The 18,926-nt window shown below is 34.7% G+C and overlaps 1 protein-coding gene across 17 annotated transcripts in view; it reads right to left on the reverse strand.

Annotated features, from left to right (window-relative positions):
* Positions 1-564: 564 nt before the first annotated feature.
* The window catches only part of LOC111508534 (uncharacterized), a 71,311-nt gene continuing 52,949 nt past the window's right edge, over positions 565-18,926 (reverse strand). For all 17 annotated transcript variants that reach the window (XM_074181584.1, XM_074181576.1, XM_074181588.1 and 14 more), the window contains 2 exons: positions 15,820-15,915; positions 565-7,695 (listed from right to left, as the gene is read on the reverse strand). In XM_074181584.1, the coding sequence (XP_074037685.1) occupies positions 3,042-7,695; positions 15,820-15,915 (4,750 nt within the window). In that variant the 3' untranslated portion in view covers positions 565-3,041. The remainder of the gene's footprint in view (positions 7,696-15,819; positions 15,916-18,926) is intronic.

Consider the following 18,926-nt stretch of genomic DNA (forward strand, 5'->3'; position numbering starts at 1 on the left):
TAACCTCCTAGACTTGTACTCAACTTTAAATAGATATAATATGTCCGTTATGTGATTTATAATCTGTAAAATACCCATGGCTTTACATTTTGGTCAATTTTTATAAGATTGGAATTTTATCTTTTCAACTTGTATTTTTTTGTAAATCTAATGTATCTACAAACATTTTTTGAAAATTGTATTGACGAATCTTATCCTCTCAAACTCATTTTAGAAATTGTATTGACATGTCTAAAAACTGTGTGATTCTCAAGACTAATAAAAATTATTATCATTATTATTAACGCCTGATTCAAGACTATTTACTTCTGGCTGTTGCGCTGCTGACAATGCGAAATATGACTTAAGTCTTAAGTGAACGGAGTCTTTCAACACACGATTTTACGTTTCTGCGCTGACTCACTTTAGTTGGCGTCGACTATACCGAATAAAGATAATACGTCAATGTTTCTTTTTCTGTGTAAACGCATAAGTAGTGGTAGTGGCTAGTTTCAATAACTTTGGCTTTAATGTAATATTGCTAGGAAAAAATAATTTCAAAATGTTTTAATAAAACTCATCAAACTTATAGAACAATTTTTTATTAAAATAAGAAATTTCATATATCTGGTTGAAAAATCAGCTTGAATAAAATAAATTCAATCACAATTTGACCTTGATAATAATTAAATATTCTTTTCAAGCAGGTTTATATTGACTGTCAACAGAACACTAAGAGTAATGCTGGAATATTTGTAAACCCACATTCTAGTCCAAGTTTTTCAAATCAGGAACAATATTTTTTTTATTCTCAAGCAAACTAAAAATGAAATTTCAAGATAATTTTTCTGTACAAAACATAAATATACAATATGTGTAAACAGTATAAGTTTTCGGTAGGTAGTAAGCATTAAAAACAAGTTAAACAGAAAAATTCTGCCATAAATGACTCTTTTATCAAAAAGTTCACAATTTCAAAACTATAAAAAAGGTAACAATTTTGGCGAAAGTATTATCGTTAAGCTCTTCCCGATTGCCACCTTCCGAAATTCTTTTAGCTGACCACAAAAATATATAGAAACTGCTAAAAACTAAAAAACAACTCACTGTACTAGTTAACGAATCAACATATGCTTTGATATACAATGAAATTCGTACGATTTATACAAAGCAGTTTTGTGAGTAATTTGTAAAAATGTGATAGCAAAAACGTACTAACAACACTTTAATGCGCGATTTCCACAACACAGTGTACAAAACTGCAACATGCGTTTCACTATACAGTATCTTCTTCAATCATGTTCAACATCGAAATTCGTCTGAAGAAGCAATTGCATAACAAAACTCATGTTGCGATTTTTCAAACTGTTTTGAAAAAATCTCACAATAAAGTTTCATTCAACACATTCATCATGGATTTCCACAAAGTATCGGCCTATTCATTCGCATAATTTCAGAGCAAATGATTTCACAGTATATAAAAATGTTCTGAAAGTGACTTACAAATAAATTCAAGATAAAAACTAAGTAACAAAAAGAGAAAATTAAATCATGCACTTAAAATTACTACGAATATCAACAAAACTGTCTCAGATAAGACGGTATAATTTGAAATTATTCAATAACCTTTAATGTTACAATTCTACCGATGGTTAATTTTAATATATATTAGTAACACAGCCTGTGGTCTGATCCTAAACTCCCAGTAAAAACATTACATCCAAAAAAGTAAAAGTAGTAGATTCAGAACTAGGAATAAATATTCATTTGAATGTTAGAGGAACTTCAACCATGAAGTACAAACCACTTTATTCTCGATATTCAGGAATTTATTTAATCATTCACGTGAAACATATTTTCAAATTCAACTGTTGTCGGCCACATTCAAATGAACATTTATAATAGTATATATCATGAAACCTTTATTATGGGATACATCCCGAGCCAAATTATGACATGATTTAAAAGATCTTGATAGAAAAAGTGGTTTTGAGCCATTAGTCACACTGATCTACTATTCACACATTTTTGACTTTCCCACTAAAAGTTGTTAATAAATATCCTTTTCAAATCTTTTTTTTTTATTGATTCGGCGGTTACTTGATGAACATCCATAGTAATTTAAAAAACTACGCCTCACGATTTGATTCCCACAAACTTTACTTGAAAAATATATCACAACATTTTTCGCTTGTGACATATGACACTTGTCATATGTTGCCTCTTCAACACCACTTTGAATAACACCAATCTGGATAACATTACTAAATTCATTCATAAAATTACAACTTAATGTCACTAATGAATTAAATTTAGTCATGTCATTGATGACAGAACGTAATGACATTAATCCGTTTAAAAATGTTCCCACATTTTTTTTTATAAAGATGAAGAAGTAGAAAGCCAAAACATTTCTTTCCCACTTTTAAAAATATATTCCTTTCAATTCTTGACATAGAATTCTCATGAATTATTGAATAATATACAATTTCAGACAAGAAGTGATAAAAAACGAAAATTTTATTTTTATGTCAACAGAAAAAAAAATTTGGGTCTGGTTAATTTGTATATCTTAGAAAATCTCTGTTTGTCTTTCCTATTTGAATGCCCCAATAGTGAAAATTGATATTAAATTGACCTGTATCAAGAAAATAAATAATACCTCTCCCTATTTCATCAGAATTAATATCTCGAAAGAGTAATTATTTAAGAAAAACCACTATACATTTTACCTTTAGTACAAAATATATTACCTTGAAACATTTTAATGGGAAAGTCAAGTTTATAGATCTGTACATTTCTGTACACTTCTGAAATTGTCAAATAATAGTTTTCTTTTTCTCAAAATGGTAGCACCTTTTTGGTATTCTTGAAAGATAGTTTCACTATTATTATTTACATGATTTTTTATACCTCGGTAACACAAAGCATATCTGAATTTTCAGTTGGTCCAGGAATACAAAAAAATATTCAATGCCAATCAGAGGCAACACTGATATCGCGAGTCACTTCACTTGATGGCTTCATATATTACAAACATTCTTTGTGAGAAAAAAAATACTCTAATCAATTTCAATAACATCTGGAATCACAAATGCATTTTTTTGGCGGCACTGTTGAAGATGAGTTTTCGCATGATTCACATCATTTGTCTCGTACTCGCACATCATACAAAAAATGGAAAGATTGCTTTTGAACAACCTCACAATTTTATCTTTGTTAAGACATTTACGTAAATGTGCAGTCAGGTCAGGTTTCTGCCTGAAAACTAAAGCACAATTCACACACCAGAAGAATACTTTGTAGTTGAACGTAGTGTGTCTCATTTTGAGATGATCATAGAATAGTCCCACAGTCCCATAACTAACTCTACATTTCTCACAGAAATATTCTTTATTTTTTATGAACTGTGAAAAATGCGACAAAACGTGGTTCTCCATTCTGAAATGGTTTCTGGTATTGAAAGAACAAGAATCACATTTAAAAATTGCAAGATCTTTAGGTATTTCAATTTTAGGAACTACTAGTGGTTTCATCTTGGATCCAAGCTTCTCTGTTGTTTTTCTCAAATATGTGTTTGAAGATGATGGAAAACAAGCCTTCTTTGTGGTTTCATCAGCACTTTTTGTGAACGTAGTATTTACCATTTTGTCATCAGTTTCATTTGCTGGTTTAATTTTTTCGGTTGCTAGAGACTCTGCAACTTCCACTGGGGACTCATCTTCACATGTTTTTCCACTCAAATTGCCTTTAGCTTTTTCTGGAAGCTTAGATTTTTTATCACTCACTTTGGTTGAAGAACTCTTCACCAACTCTGTAGATTTGTCGATTGGTGGGGGCTCCTCATCTGCTTCAGATATATCCGAATGTTCCATCGTGTCCATGGGAGTCTCATCATCATCATCATCATCAGACGTTTGCCTAGCCGAAATCTCCATTGTCGATTCATCTCCAGTCTTTTGAACATCTTTTTCACCAGATTCAGTAGATGAAGAATTCCCATTTGTGTTCATAGGATATCCTCCTTTAAATGTTTTTTTCTTTATTGTTTCTGTTTCTTTTGATATAACCAACATTTTTTTCTGCTGATACATTTCATTATTTTCAACTACAAAATCCCTAGTCAGATATATCACAAGCTCTTTATCTAGTTTCACATTTTTGCTTGTAGGTTTTATTTCATCTTTTGAAACAGCAGAACATGTAGAACTTGTTGATAGTTGTTTGTCTGTGGGTTCCTGAATTAATGGCCCATCCAAAAGAGACTCGTCAAAGTATAATGGGTCTCGAGGTATATCTGACAAGGATACATCATCGCCAGTCTCTGAATCGCAAAATAAAACAAATATTTCTAGCAGTTCATCATCTGTCTCATTCACTACATCAGAAGGTGTTTCTGTTGAGGTTTTGTCGTTCACAATCAATTCACAAGTTGATCCGCACGTCAAAGTTGTTCCTTTATCTGAGAAAGATTCTTTGCCAGATTGCTCTGTTGCGTGTGGTGGATTATGAGCTTTGGATGATTGGTTCTCTGTGTGATCAAAATTATGATCATCTGAGAGTCTCGTCATTGTACTCTTCTCATTTCGGTTCATTAACGATTCACTTTCCTTGATTAAGTCGGTTTCTCTTGATGACTCTGTAGCTGACTTGGATTGTTGATCTTCTGCTGCTTTTAAATATTGATCATCTGAGAAAGAAACCTTGTTCTCATTCTTATTTTTCAATGATTCTGCTTCTTTAGCTGTTTGGTCTGGTGAATTACTCGATTTAGACAGTTGGTCTACTGCTGGCTTGAAATGTTGACTTTCTGAGGATAAACCTATACTCCCATTTTGATTTCCCATTGATTCTCCTTCTCTAGTTAGCCCCATTTGGTCTGATGATTTATCACATTTGGAAAATTGGTCTTCTGCTGTATTTGAATATTGATCACAAGAGGGTAGAGTCACACTATCATTCTCACATTGTTTTTTCTCAATAGCTCGTAAAGAGTTATCAGACCGAGGCAGTTGGTCTTCTATTGGGTTCAAACTTTGATCATCTGAGTAGACCACAGATTCTCCTTTAGTTGCCTCTGTTTGGTTTGATGAATTATCAGACTCAGAGAGTAGACCTTCTGCTGTCCTGGAATGTTGATCTTCTGAGACTAGCGGCATATCACTGTCCTCCATTTGGCTTTGGTCTGTTTTTTCTGTTAAGTTGTCAGATTCAGGCAGTTGGTCGTCTATAGCATTGGAATTCTGATCACCTGAGGAGACCATCATATTCTCATTCTCATTCTTTTTTTCCAGTGATTCTTTTTCATTAGTTGCCTCTGTTTGGTCTGGTGAATTATCAGACTTAGAGAGTAGGCCTTCTGCTGTCTTGGAATGTTGATCTTCTGGGACTAGCATCATATCACTGTCCTCCATTTGGCTTTGGTCTGTTTTTTCTATTGAGTTTTCAGACTCAGGTGGTTGGTTGTCTATAGCATTGGAATTCTGATCACCTAAGGAGACCATCTTATTCTCATTCTCGTTCTTTTTTTCCAGTGATTTTTCTTCATTAGTTGCCTCTGTTTGGTCTGGTGAATTATCAAACTCAGAGAGTGGACCTTCTGCTGCCTTGGAATACTGATCTTCTGAGACTAGCGTCATATCACTGTCCTCCATTTGGCTTTGGTCTGCTTTTTCTATCGAGTTTTCAGACTTAGGCAATTGGTTGCCTATAACATTAGAATTCTGATCACCTGACGAGACCTCCATATTCTCATTCTTGTACTGTTTTTCCAGTGATTCTTCTTCATTAGATGCCTCTGTTTCGTCTAGTGAATCATCAGACTTAGGGGGTGGACTTTCTACTGTCTTGAAATGTTGATCTTCTGAAACTAGCGTCATATCAACGTCCTGCATTTGGCTTTGATCTGTTTTTTCTATCGAGTTTTCAGACTCAGGCTGTTGGTCGTTTGTAGCATTAGAATTCTGATCGCCTGAAAAAACCTCCATATTATCATTCTCATTCTGTTTTTCCAGTGCTTCGTCTTCATCAGTTGCATCTGTTTGGTCTGGCGAATTACCAGACTCACAGGGTGGACTTTTTGCTGCCTTGGAATGCTGATCTTCTGAGACTAGCGTCATATCACTGTCCTTCATTTGTCTTTGAACTGTTTCCCCTATTGAGTTTTCAAACTCAAGTAGTTGGTCTTCTAAAGAATTTAAATTCTGATCACCTGAGGACACCACCATTTTCTCTTTCTCATTTTGATTTTTCAATGATTCTTCTTCATTTGTTGGCTCTGTTTCACCTGATGAATTATCAGACGTAGACAGTTTGTCTTCTGCTGTCTTGGAATGTCGATCGTCTGAGGGAAGCATCATACTACTGTTCTTGTTTTGTTTGTTATCAGATTCAGGTAGGTGGTCTTTTGTTTCCACCGATTCTTTTTCATTGGTTACCTCTGTTTGACTTGAACTGCACAGTTGGTTCTCATCTGTCTTGGAGTAATGATCATCTGAGGATATATTGTTATCATTATTTTGGCTTTGTTCTATTTCTACCTTGGGGTATTCATCATCTGACAGTACGGTTTTACTACAATTCTCATCTTGGTTTTGCAATAAGTTTTTCTCCCCACATTGCTCTTTTTTCCCTAAGGTATTAGACATGGACAGTTGACATTCTGTTATCTTGGTCATCTGAGTTTGGTCATCTGAAAGTATCGTTCTATTGTTATTTTCACTTTGCAATGAGTTTTGTTCCTTATTTGTCAAGTCTGAAGCATTATCGGACTTGGGCAATTCTTCTTCTGTTATGTTACAGTGTAGATCTTCAGTCATCATCGCAATATCTTCACTTTCATTTTCTCTTTCCAATAACTCTTGATTGGACACTTGCGAATCTGTATCTGACACTGGTTCATCAGCAGCTAATGGGGAACATGGCGGGTCTGAATTGGTGTCTACATTTTCATTCAAAGGCGGGTCACCAAGCTCAGCTTCAGAGGTTGTCAAACTTTGATCGGACACAATTTGTTTTCCTTGCGTGTTGGAATCACAAACTGTTTCCATGGACTCCTCCATCGCCTCTGCTTGAGGTAACTTCTCAAGTTCAGATGATTCGGTACCCGAAGATGTTGGAGGTATGGTTGGGTGATCACCATTTTTTACTGATGTATCAGTCTGCGATGCAGAATTCAGATCACTGGTAGCCTTTTCCGAAGTGGGTTCATCATCTATATCAATCACTTCATTAGTTTTCGAATTTTCTTTTGACTTCTCAACTTTCTTCGTTTCATTGGGTCGCAGTGCATGGTTATATTGCATCATTTTAGCTTTTGGGCATACCAATAGGTGCATATTATAAATTTCTCTGCTAGTTGATGAGTATTCACAACATGTGCAGACAAAAAGCATTCGGAATTCTGGATTCAAAAGTGATCTATGGATCTTCTGAGTTTTCGTAGTTCCACGTGGTAGTAAATTTAGTGGTGGTGGTGGTGGTTTGGCTACTGGTGGTGGTGGTTTGGCTACTGGTGGTGGTGGTTTGGCTACTGGCGGTGGTGTAGCTTTTGGTACTCGTTTAGTTCTTGATTGTGTATTTTTCTCAAGGGCTTTTTTGAGTAGTCTTTGGCCAGTGATACAAAAACATAGATGATTTTGAATTAGTGCGAATTTATTTGCTCTAAAACCGCACAACTTGCATGCAAGCACCACAGTCTCCGAAGCTGTGCCATCCCTGAAATGAAAAATAGTATCTAATAACAGTATTCAAAGAGAGCAGATTGAATTTTAAACTATAAGCTGCGTTCACAAATGGAAGATTTCATAGAACGGTGTCACCCAGTAATAATGATATTGATGATGAATCTTCTTCTAATCTAAACTAAAAGGCTGTATAATATTAGGAAAGCCAACTAGCCTTCATAACAACAGAGATTTTCAATAATGTGATATGTCTCTTCATTTCTAGTTATCAGAAAAAAACCCATATCTTTACAATTATAATTTTGTTCGATCGTCTAGGGACTGAGGTCCTTCTTTCTGCCTAAGCTATGTCTTCATTATTCCAGACAACATATAATCCCAACGAAGTATTAAAAGGAATACAAACACCCAAAGTTCTTTCGAATGAACTCAGTGGAACTTCTGTTCGTCGTTTCAAAAATTAAAATACTTGTTGATCACTCCAAAAAAAAAAAAAACTTCAATATTTATCAGGCCACTGCGGTACAATATACAGGGTATTCTATATTCGATGGTCTATTAGACGTATCTAGAGAACAAAAAAGATGGGAGTTTTAAATTTTGATTACCGATGTAGATGGTTGTAATCTATGGTTTGAAATAATTTTCATCGCCGCATTGTTGCCACATCTACATGTAACAGACATCAACTTGGAAATTTTAAATGGAACACCCTATATATTATGTCATTTTTTAATTCTGCATCGAAACCCAAGTTACTTTTGTGAATCATGTTCTATACCTATCTCTTACCGTTTTTAAAATTATAATCAATTTGTATTTTTTTTTGCAAAAACATGGTATTTTCAATATTTAATATTGCATGAATTAACTGCTACATCGAACTCAAATTCTGGCAAAATTGATATAAGTTATGGTGGTCATTATTTCAGAACGAAACTCAAATCTTATTTCATAAAGAGTGTCTGAAAAATACGTCTCAATTTGTAACTTTGAAAAACGATCATAACTATTTTTTTCAAATGAAATGCCCTGTATATTAATCAATTTTCAAATTCAGCCCATCAATGTGAACAACTTTGATCAGTAAAAGCATGTTCAACTGAAATAACAATATTAAAAAAAGTTAAAATATCTCGATGAGAGTCTCGATACTCCTGTACAATTTAAAAACATTTATTTCTTTAAAAAATCCTAGAATTATCATAAAATATATTGTCCAATTGGAATTAAAAAAAAAACTAAGCAATTCATTATAGAGCTTAATAGTACTGTACTGGAGAGAGTCCTCAAATTAAGATGAGGAAGGGTTGTATTCTCAATAAATTACCATGCTGTGTGCAATAATTATGGGACGATGCATTAGTTGCAGATGTGGACATATTTTTTTCTCATAAAATATCCACATTTGAATAAATATATTGATCTGTTTCTGAAGACTGTATCGAGGAGAGATGCATACGTACTAGAAAATACATATTTTGAAATAAAATCTCGAAATACTCCTCTCTCCCAACTACCTACACTGTAGGTTCTGGTCAATGACTACCGGAAAACAACTACTTCCTCGGCTAGTACAACGCCGGATATTGAATTATATGAAATTCAAAATTTTGCTCACTTCAAAATTCTGACAAATCAATGGGATACATTTGAAATTTGTTATGTGTCCATATGCCAATTCCTTTTCGATTGATGGTTTGTCTGCAGTAACTAATTGGAAAATATGCAAACTATCTAAATGTGCCAATGTTGTACCTATGTCTATCAAACATAAAAACAACAAACTGAGTCGATATAAAGTTGATTAATTTTATCACTATCTATTGTGTTCAGGTTAAGTAAAAGAAAACTAGGTTGGAATATCAAGTAGTAATTGCTTTCACCTTGCCTGCAAAGTTTCAGGGTGTATAACACTGATATATGTCTAATATATTTTTTAGTTATACAAATCAACACTGGGTTTCTTCAAATTCAATTAAAAAACACATTACATAACTATATTGATTTTTTTTTTGGAAACCAATATCTTTGAAACACTCCATATCACGTGTATTGAATCAATTATATAAAAATTAGTTTCTGGAATGAGTTTCTAGTTCAGAAGTCTTCTCTCAAGATAATCTTTTATTCAACTCAAATGATTCCTTTACAAGGAGTTCACAAATAACGGGTCAATTCTGCTCTGGAATCAGTTCACTATTAGTGGATTTGAAGTACATGAAAAATTCCATTTGATGAACTGCTTTTGATATCCATGTCATCGATAATGAAACATTCTAAGTAATCATTATTGAAACTTTGGAATTTTTTTATCAAATTTTTTCAAAAAATCGTCGGGATGTTCGTTAGGTGAGCGATATACGAGGTCTGTTCAAAAAATAAGGTGAATGTTCAATTTCGATTATTTTTTATATATTGATACACTCCTCTCTTACATATGTTCATAGTTTCAGCTGTTTAGCATGTTTAGTTTGCTGGTGTGAGGCATAAAAGTTAGAAATGTTTTGCGTGTTGGGCAATTTTCTACTATCCAAAAAATGGATCAAATAATTTGCATAGAACTTATTGGGAGAAATTGAAATAAATGCATTAACATACTTGAAATTTTGACAGTGGCATATGTTGATTGTACTCTGAATAAGATATAAGTTTACAAGTGGTACAAGCTTTTCACAGAAAGTCGAGAAGATGTGAATGATGACGCGGGCCCTAGATGCTCCAGCTCACCAATAACCGATGAAAATGTTGAGAAGGTGAAGAAAATTGTTACCGAGAATCTTCGAATCACCATTAGTGAAATTGCTGAGGATGTCGGCATGTATGTATGTATACAGGCTGATTCACGGTGGATGGCACATTATACGTTTCTGGTGAACCAGACAACGGATCACTTTGAAAATTTAATGGAGGGCATATTCGGACATTCTCTAGCCAACTAAAATATTTTCGACAATGCGTTGTTGCCGCTTCTATTAGAAAGCAGTAGCAACTTTGATTTTTCAAATGGAACACTCTGTATATAATATTATTTTTGGAATCTCCAACAATTGCCCGACAACTTTTCTTGATATTTCCCTATACCTATCTGTTACCGTTTTCGAAATAAAAATTAATTTCAATTTTTTTCTTCGAAAATCATGACTTCTAAAAATGCCGATATCTTTTAGTTAAGAAGTACTATGATATCGAAATTCGGTTTGGAGTTAGGTGATACTTGGACACTTCCCACACGTCAGCCTAATCTCCGTTACTTCAATACAGGGTGGTAAAAAAATACAGTTTTATTGTTTGCTTGAAAAAGTTGCTGAAATTTGATTATTTTAAATGGAACACCCTGTTTATTTTTAAAAATTCGGAAAGCTGCTGAAATTTGCTTTCTTTCTATGTATATCATACCTATACCTAACTAGTCAAGTTTCGGACTTATGAACATTTATTTGTGAAAATGTCCCTTCAGAATGGTATTTCCATTCGGTATTTGGTAAGCCATGATTACTATTTGACAGTAGCGTTGTGACATTCTCCTAATAATATCGACATTTTCGTCACTTCAGAAGTTGCAAATACCTTCAAAACGATGGAACAAAACTATTCAAACGAAGTTCTTATGAATTTGTTTATTATTTTTGGACAGTGTGACAAAATTATCAGCAGAACATGTAGAAAGTTCAATGAAATGTATCCGAATCTACCGCCAATGAACCTCAAAAAATTTATACGAATTCAGAACAATTTCAATGCATTTGGATCAACTTTAAAAGCACCAAGAAACTTGCCTCGACCCGTAACTTTCGAAGATAACCAGATTAATGTCTTAGCATATTTTCACGCATTTCCCGAGTCATCGATAAGAAGTGCTGAAGAAGATTTGGGTATAAAATATTCATCGGTTCAAAGAATCTTGCGAAGACATAAAATGCATGATTATAAATTCACCAAAATTCAAGCAATGAAGCCTCAAGATCCTCAACAGAGAGTAGAATTTTGTGAAATGTTGTTGACACCCATTCAAGAAGATCCACTTTTTTTAAATAAAATTATTTGGACTGATGAATCGAAATTTTCGAGAGAAGGGATTTTCAATAGAAAAAATCGTCATTATTGGTCCAGTGAAAATCCTCACGTCACAAAAGAAGCCGGATTTCAAGAAAAATTTAGTTTTAATGTCTTCTGCATGTTGATGGACAACAAATTGAGATACGTGATATACGAGGAGTCATTAACATCCAGAAGCTACCTGAATATTTTGGAGAATACTGTAGACAGTTTCATGAATAATCTGCCACTCGAAGATTATCGAAACTGTTGGTACCAACTAGATGGAGCTCCTGCACATTGCACAAGAGAAGTGAGCGCAGAACTGGATAGACTATTTGACGATCGGTGGATGAGGCGCTTGGGACCATGGAATTGGCCAGCGAGATCACCCGATCTTAATCCATTAGATTTTTATTTGTGGGGAATGTTTAAAGAAAACGTTTAGAAAATACCCGTGCGTTCGAGAGATGAATTGTTAGAAAGGATTGCCCAAACATTTGAAGATTTGGATCCCAATGAAATCAGATCTGCCACCACGAAAGCAGTCAACACCCGCATTTTAAAGTGCTTGGAAGTGAACGGTCAGCGATTCGAACATATTTTGAAATATTCCACATGATTGTTTTACTTTTTTATAATTATTCATATCAATATTTCCAATTTCAAGTTTCTTGGTGCTTTTTTAAAGTTTATCCAAACATATTGAAATTGTTCTGAATTCGTATAAATTTCTTGAGGTTCATTGGCGGTAGATTCGGATACATTTCATTGAACTTTCTACATGTTCTGCTGATAATTTTGTCACACTGTCCAAAAATAATAAACAAATTCATAAGAACTTCGTTTGAATAGTTTTGTTCCATCGTTTTGAAGGTATTTGCAACTTCTGAAGTGACGAAAATGTCGATATTATTAGGAGAATTTCACAACGCTACTGTCAAATAGTAATCATGGCCTGCTTACCAAATACCGAATGGAAATACCATTCTGAAGGGACATTTTCACAAATAAATGTTCAGTCCGAAACTTGACTAGTTAGGTATAGGTATGATATACATAGAAAGAAAGCAAATTTCAGCAGCTTTCCGAATTTTCAATAATATACAGGGTGTTCCATTTAAAATAATCAAATTTCAGCAACTTTTTCAAGCAAACGAAAAAACTGTATTTTTTACCACCCTGTATTGAAGTAACGGAGATTAGGCTGACGTGTGGGAAGTGTCCAAGTATCACCTAACTCCAAACCAAATTTCGATATCATAGTATTTCTTAACTAAAAGATATCGGCATTTTTAGAAGTCATGATTTTCGAAGAAAAAAATTGAAATTAATTTTCATTTCGAAAACGGTAACAGATAGGTATAGGAAAATATCAAGAAAAGTTGTCGGGCAATTGTTGGAGATTCCAAAAATAATATTATATACAGAGTGTTCCATTTGAAAAATCAAAGTTGCTACTGCTTTCTAATAGAAGCGGCAACACCGCATTGTCGAAAATATTTTAGTTGGCTAGAGAATGTCCGAATATGCCCTCCATTAAATTTTCAAAGTGATCCGTTGTCTGGTTCACCAGAAACGTCTAATGTGCCATCCACCGTGAATCAGCCTGTATAGTAGGGAGGGTGAGTGTATATGCACAGCATATACACTCACCATTTCTTTATATAACCTGGAATTTTCCGAAAAAATTTAAAACCCCAATATTTTGTGTCACACAAAGTCAACTGTATCTGTAGAGTAAGGAGGGTGAGTGTGGGCCCACAGCTCCTAGGCCACATGTGACCCATTGTACATCCTCCCGAGGAATTGTCCTCCTAGGTCATCGTCCATCCTTTCCTTTCCAGGAAGGTGGACAGGTCACTAGGAAACATCTCTTTTATATCGGCCCGTGTAGGCCAAGAATCGCCGATCACACACTCTCTTTGGCAAACTTGAGGTATTTCACGGCAGCCTCCGCGAAAGTTTTGGAAGGTGCAGCGACATTACTGTCGTTGCGCAGCTTCTTCCACCTTCCTGGGGTTCCCCTGATAGAGGTGTTCAAGTGAGGGCGCTTTCCTGCAGGTGCAACCGGTTCCTTGCCTTTATTCAAGGCGGAGATCTTGGCGCCCGCAGCAGGAAGTGTCCTCGCTGTTGGAGGTGGAGTGGGGGAGGAGAAGGGTGCACTTATAGTTGCTGCCACTTCTATCTCTTTCGCTCTCTTTCTTCTTTTGGCCTCGGCGACGCAAATGCGCCGCCTTTGTATTACATCACGAGGTGACTTGCTATGTCCAGCCTCATTCCGAGCGGTAGATTGGGGTGGACATTTCTGTTCATCTCCCGCGACCGGCATAGATTGAGGTGAGCACTTTTGCCCAGCCTCGAAATTGGTTTTTGTTGTGTCTGTTTCTTTGTTTCATATATGTGTGTTCCCACGAGTAGCAAGGAAAGAGTGGGTCACCCCTGGCAGAGCCCCGCATTACCAGAGGAAGGCTGATTACAATGAGGTTTCGCCCGGTTCCCCAAGGGGATTGTTCGTAACCGCATATCACCCTGCGGCCATTCAGGTGTCGGCACTATTCCTTACACCTTAACTTGGGTAGGCTGGTCCAAGGTGGCATGTTTCGCAAAGACTTTTGGGGAGTTTTAGTTCCCCTCACCCTACTTATTTCTGCCACTGACCAGGAGTCCGGCGATCACGTCCGTAAGGCCTTATATTGGCTCCCGGGCAGGGCCCACAGTCCCCTGGGCGTTCCCTTATCCATCACCTGGGGACGCGCCCGATAGGTAGCCCAACCCACGTTTAGCACATTCATAATTTTGGGCATGAAGCGCGTAGCAGCGAAGTTCGTTCTAAAATTGCTGAATTTTTATCAAAAAAGCCGTCGCATGAGTGTCGCTCGGGAATTGTTGAATAACGTCAACGGAAATCCAGATTTGCAAAAAATGATCATAACTGAAGACGAATCATGGGTATATGGTTAACCAAAGTTCAAACATGGCGATCCAGATTTGCTTAAAAGGGTCATAACTGAATAAGAATCATGGGTTAACCAAAGTCCGAACATCCAAATGGAATAACCCCAGGAGAGCCAAGACCAAAAAAGCCAAGTTCGATCAAATGTCAAGGTTTTACTCACTGTTTTTCTCTATTACCGTGACGTAGTGCATCAGGAGTTCTTGCCACATGGTCGTACTGTCCCTAAGAAGTATTAACTTGAAGTTATGCACCTTTTGCGAGAATCAATGCCAAGAAAATATCCGGTATTGTGGAAAAACAATTCATAGCTTTTGCATCACAATGATGCATTTACTCGTCATTGTTTGTTCGTAATGTTTTGGCGAAAAACAACATGACTCAGCCACCGTATTCACCAGATTTGTCCCCCTGTGACTTTTTCTTGTTCTCAAGATTGAAGAGACCCATGAAAGGATGGCATTTTGCGATGATCGAGGAAATAAAAACCGAATCGCTGAGAGACTTCAAATACATACCAAAAAGTCCATATCAAAACTGCTTCGAGGATTGGAAAAAACGCTGGCACAGGTCTCAGAGGGACTAATTTGAAAAAATCAGTATTTTTGAGAAAAAGGAAAATCTTTCTTTTTTTTTCAACAGATCTCGTATACCCCAAAGAATAATATCAAACTTAATTCTATATACAAATTAGGTTTTTTAGAATGAAATAACGAACTCTTATATAGATTTGAAAACTTGGATTCCGTCGGAAAAGTGCCAAGATGTGTATATACCGAGCAGTTCAGAAGTTATTTCAGAAATGATGGCACAACGGATTCTATAAGTTTGAGTTACGATCCACCCCGTAATTTAAAAAATATGGTCAAATTAATATTCCGAGAGGAAAAAAATACATTTTTTATATCTTTATAATAGAACAGACTATTCAAATGAGTTTTTTATACTAGTAACAGTTGAACATATCAATTTATTTATGTTATTTCTAGTATAACTTCTGAGCCGTTCTGTAAATGTGTTTTATAAAACTCTAACTATATCAAATATTTTTTGATAACTTTACCTGAATTTTCTAATGGAAGCTCGATTTGACACAATATATACTACTATAATTTGACAAAAACCTAATTGTGTATTCTAAGAATATTTTGAATAACTTACCCTTGTCCTGCTTCACTTGGAGGAGATTTTTCAATGTATATATCGAGAAAAGATTGAACTTGGGCATTACTAATAGCGAGTGGATTTTTCTGTAGCCTGAAAATACAGTGCAAACACCTATCAAAACATGCAATGTTTATTAGGGTACAGACTGAATTTATAAAAACCAAATAAGCACAACTTTTTGGGCAATTTTTCACCTTTGTAATTATAACCCACTGGTTAAAATTCAGGAATATCAACAGTACTCCTTTGTGATCATCCTCTGAGATAATATGATGTATCAAATACGTTCGATTTGAATTTAAATCAACAAAAACAAAATTGGGCTTGTTAGGAGTCTGTTGATACATCCTTTATAAGACAGACAAAAAGACAGAAAAACCTATAAAAGTTACAGTCGTTTCAGTATTAATTCATTAACAGTGTAAACATATTTTTTTGAAAACTCAACTTCAAATGTTACCTACTAGTTTTTGATTTTGAAGAAAGTAATAAAACAATCATGAAACTGGTACTTTTATCAATGAACTCTCCTACACAAACTGGCAACCAGACCAAAATTTAATTTGTATGACATACATGTATTGTGTAAGGGTTAATCTAATATTGACACCTACATCCGATATACAGTGCATTTCATTTAAAACGAAAAATTAAAAAACTCGTCAACCATAGTATACAGGAGGACACATTTTGACATATTCACATTTGATTTTACTTCCCCTATCGCACCCCCAGGACATGTCACCATTTTTTTTTAAATGAATCACCCTATATTGTTTCGCATTATCAGATGTTCCACGATGAGCAGATTTCAACAAAGTACTGGATTTGCTGATCACGCAAGGGCATATTAGCAGCAACCAAGATACGAAAGCCTTTGACCAGTTTTCACTCATTTCCAACTTTGCGACAGATGAAAAAATCTCTGGATGGAATGCCGAGAACGTTTCTACTGAAAACCGTTGGTTCAAACTATTCCAGCAATTTTCTACCAACAATATTCATTTAACAAACGTTTCTACAATTATTGAGTACGTTGTGTCTGCCTAGAAGTGACGCACCTGTCGAGTTTTTTTTTTTTTCAAATGAACAAAATATAAATATACTCAACACAGTTGAAGTAACGAAGGCTATTTCGATTACGAAGATAAATATGAATGAATCATGTACCAAGTTCCACACCTATCTAAAAACATGACCCGATATTTTGAAACAAATTTGTCAGCCGACAAATAAAAAAATACGACTTAGAAGTCACGTCACTACTGGGGCTTAGTAAGTCGTGCCTACTTGAATAATTCATGTTTAGTGCTTCAATTATTTTGTATAAATCTATCTTCTATAATAAAAAACTTTTAAAACACTAAAAACTTTTTTTTAATATTTAATTCAGCAGATGCCCCGCTCGGAAAAAAAAAGAAATAGTCACGTTATCCATGTATCACAGTAGAGTGATATTCCTACCCCTACACTGATCTATCTTAATTTAAATCTCCCCAAGTAGAAAGCTTCGATATTATTTCATTTCATAATATTTATGACATATACATATATGGTACTTAATATTGTGTTAATGAAAAAAACTGTACTCTTGGTTCTCTCTCTCTCTCTCTCTAGGTTCTCTTGGCTATTGCTTCCGTGCGGCGCATTTAGCCAAATATGTACTCTTGGTTAATAATTATCCTCTAATGTTTGACTGAGTAACTTGAGTTTTTATTCATCCATTAAATAAAAAGAATACCTTGTTTAAAACCTGAGAAAGAATTTCATATTAAGGAGAGCGTCATACTCATTCAATTATTGCACAGCCGTCTCCATATTCAGCTGTGGTGAGAGAGAAACGGCAACACTGTCCGAGATCCCATGTTTTGGAAGTCTCATTAATCCATGAGAAATTGAATAGTGTTTTTTGTAGTTTTTTTGTAGTTTCACACCTTTGTATCAATAGTAATATATGAGTTCAAAAGATATTCAAAATGCTTAGTTTGTAGACCCCTGATATGTTATCTTTGTTCATTTGTGACTTGTTTTTCTTTGGTAGCTGTTGTAGTTTAGTTGTTATTTCTGAGTAGACACATAAAGAACAAGTCAAAAATTGACAAAGATAGCAAATGAAGGGTCTGACTTCAAGAAATTTCAAAACGAGAATCTTTGAACATAAAAGAAGTTTTGAGCTAAAGAAAACTAATTCCACCTTTTAGTGATTAAGCACGATTTCAAAATGGACTCTTGACATATTACATAAGGAAAATAAAGGACCTGCTGGGAATTAATAAACGCAAATATTCAAATTTTCGTTTGAATGGCCAACAAGAAGTCATTAATTCACCATTATTAAACTTGTTTTCATAAAATGTCACTAATTAACATATTTACAAATTACCTTTTTTTAGAAATAAAATTGTATCAATTGTTCTTTCAAAATCTACCTGTTTTGCCATGATTAATTAAAGTTTTGACATAAAATTCCAATATTTTACCTGTTTTCCTTTAGTATTGTGATTGTTTTCCAAAATCTAACTGTTTTACTAGATTTAATCATTTATCTAATAAGTTTTATCATTACCTACTGTTATATAGAAGACATCGTAGAATAGTTTGGGGTACCAGCCTACCTGATGAATCTACCGTATATCGAAACGAGCCTCAAATTAAATTTATTGTGAAAATTCTATAATTATTATTATGAATAGTAAAAAATTCATTATCCAAATAAATATTATATGGTTGACTGAAAATGCACTCTGCATGCTATGATCGTTTGAAATGAAAATAAATAAAAAAGTTGACATGAAAAAAAACATGAAAACTGCAAATGGTTTGGTGTACGTGGAAGATATGATATGTAATAACAGGCAGAAAAAAATCTAAAAGGCAATCAAATGTTTATCAAGAGAAAATCATGAATGACTAATAATGAGTGATTTTTTTGCCGGTATCTTTTTAGCAACACTGTTTTTGACAGATCACGCGTGAATCGTGTCTTGTGTCATTGTCAAACTTGCTCAGTTTGATCTATAATTTAACCATGAATCGACTTACGAATGAACAACGCTTGCAAATTATTGAATTTTATTATCAAAATTCATGCTTGGTGAAGA

This window comes from Leptinotarsa decemlineata, unplaced genomic scaffold, assembly GCF_025532065.1.
Source record: "Leptinotarsa decemlineata unplaced genomic scaffold, Ldec_3_MD MMD2_tig00026314_RagTag_RagTag, whole genome shotgun sequence".
NCBI lineage: Eukaryota > Metazoa > Arthropoda > Insecta > Coleoptera > Chrysomelidae > Leptinotarsa > Leptinotarsa decemlineata.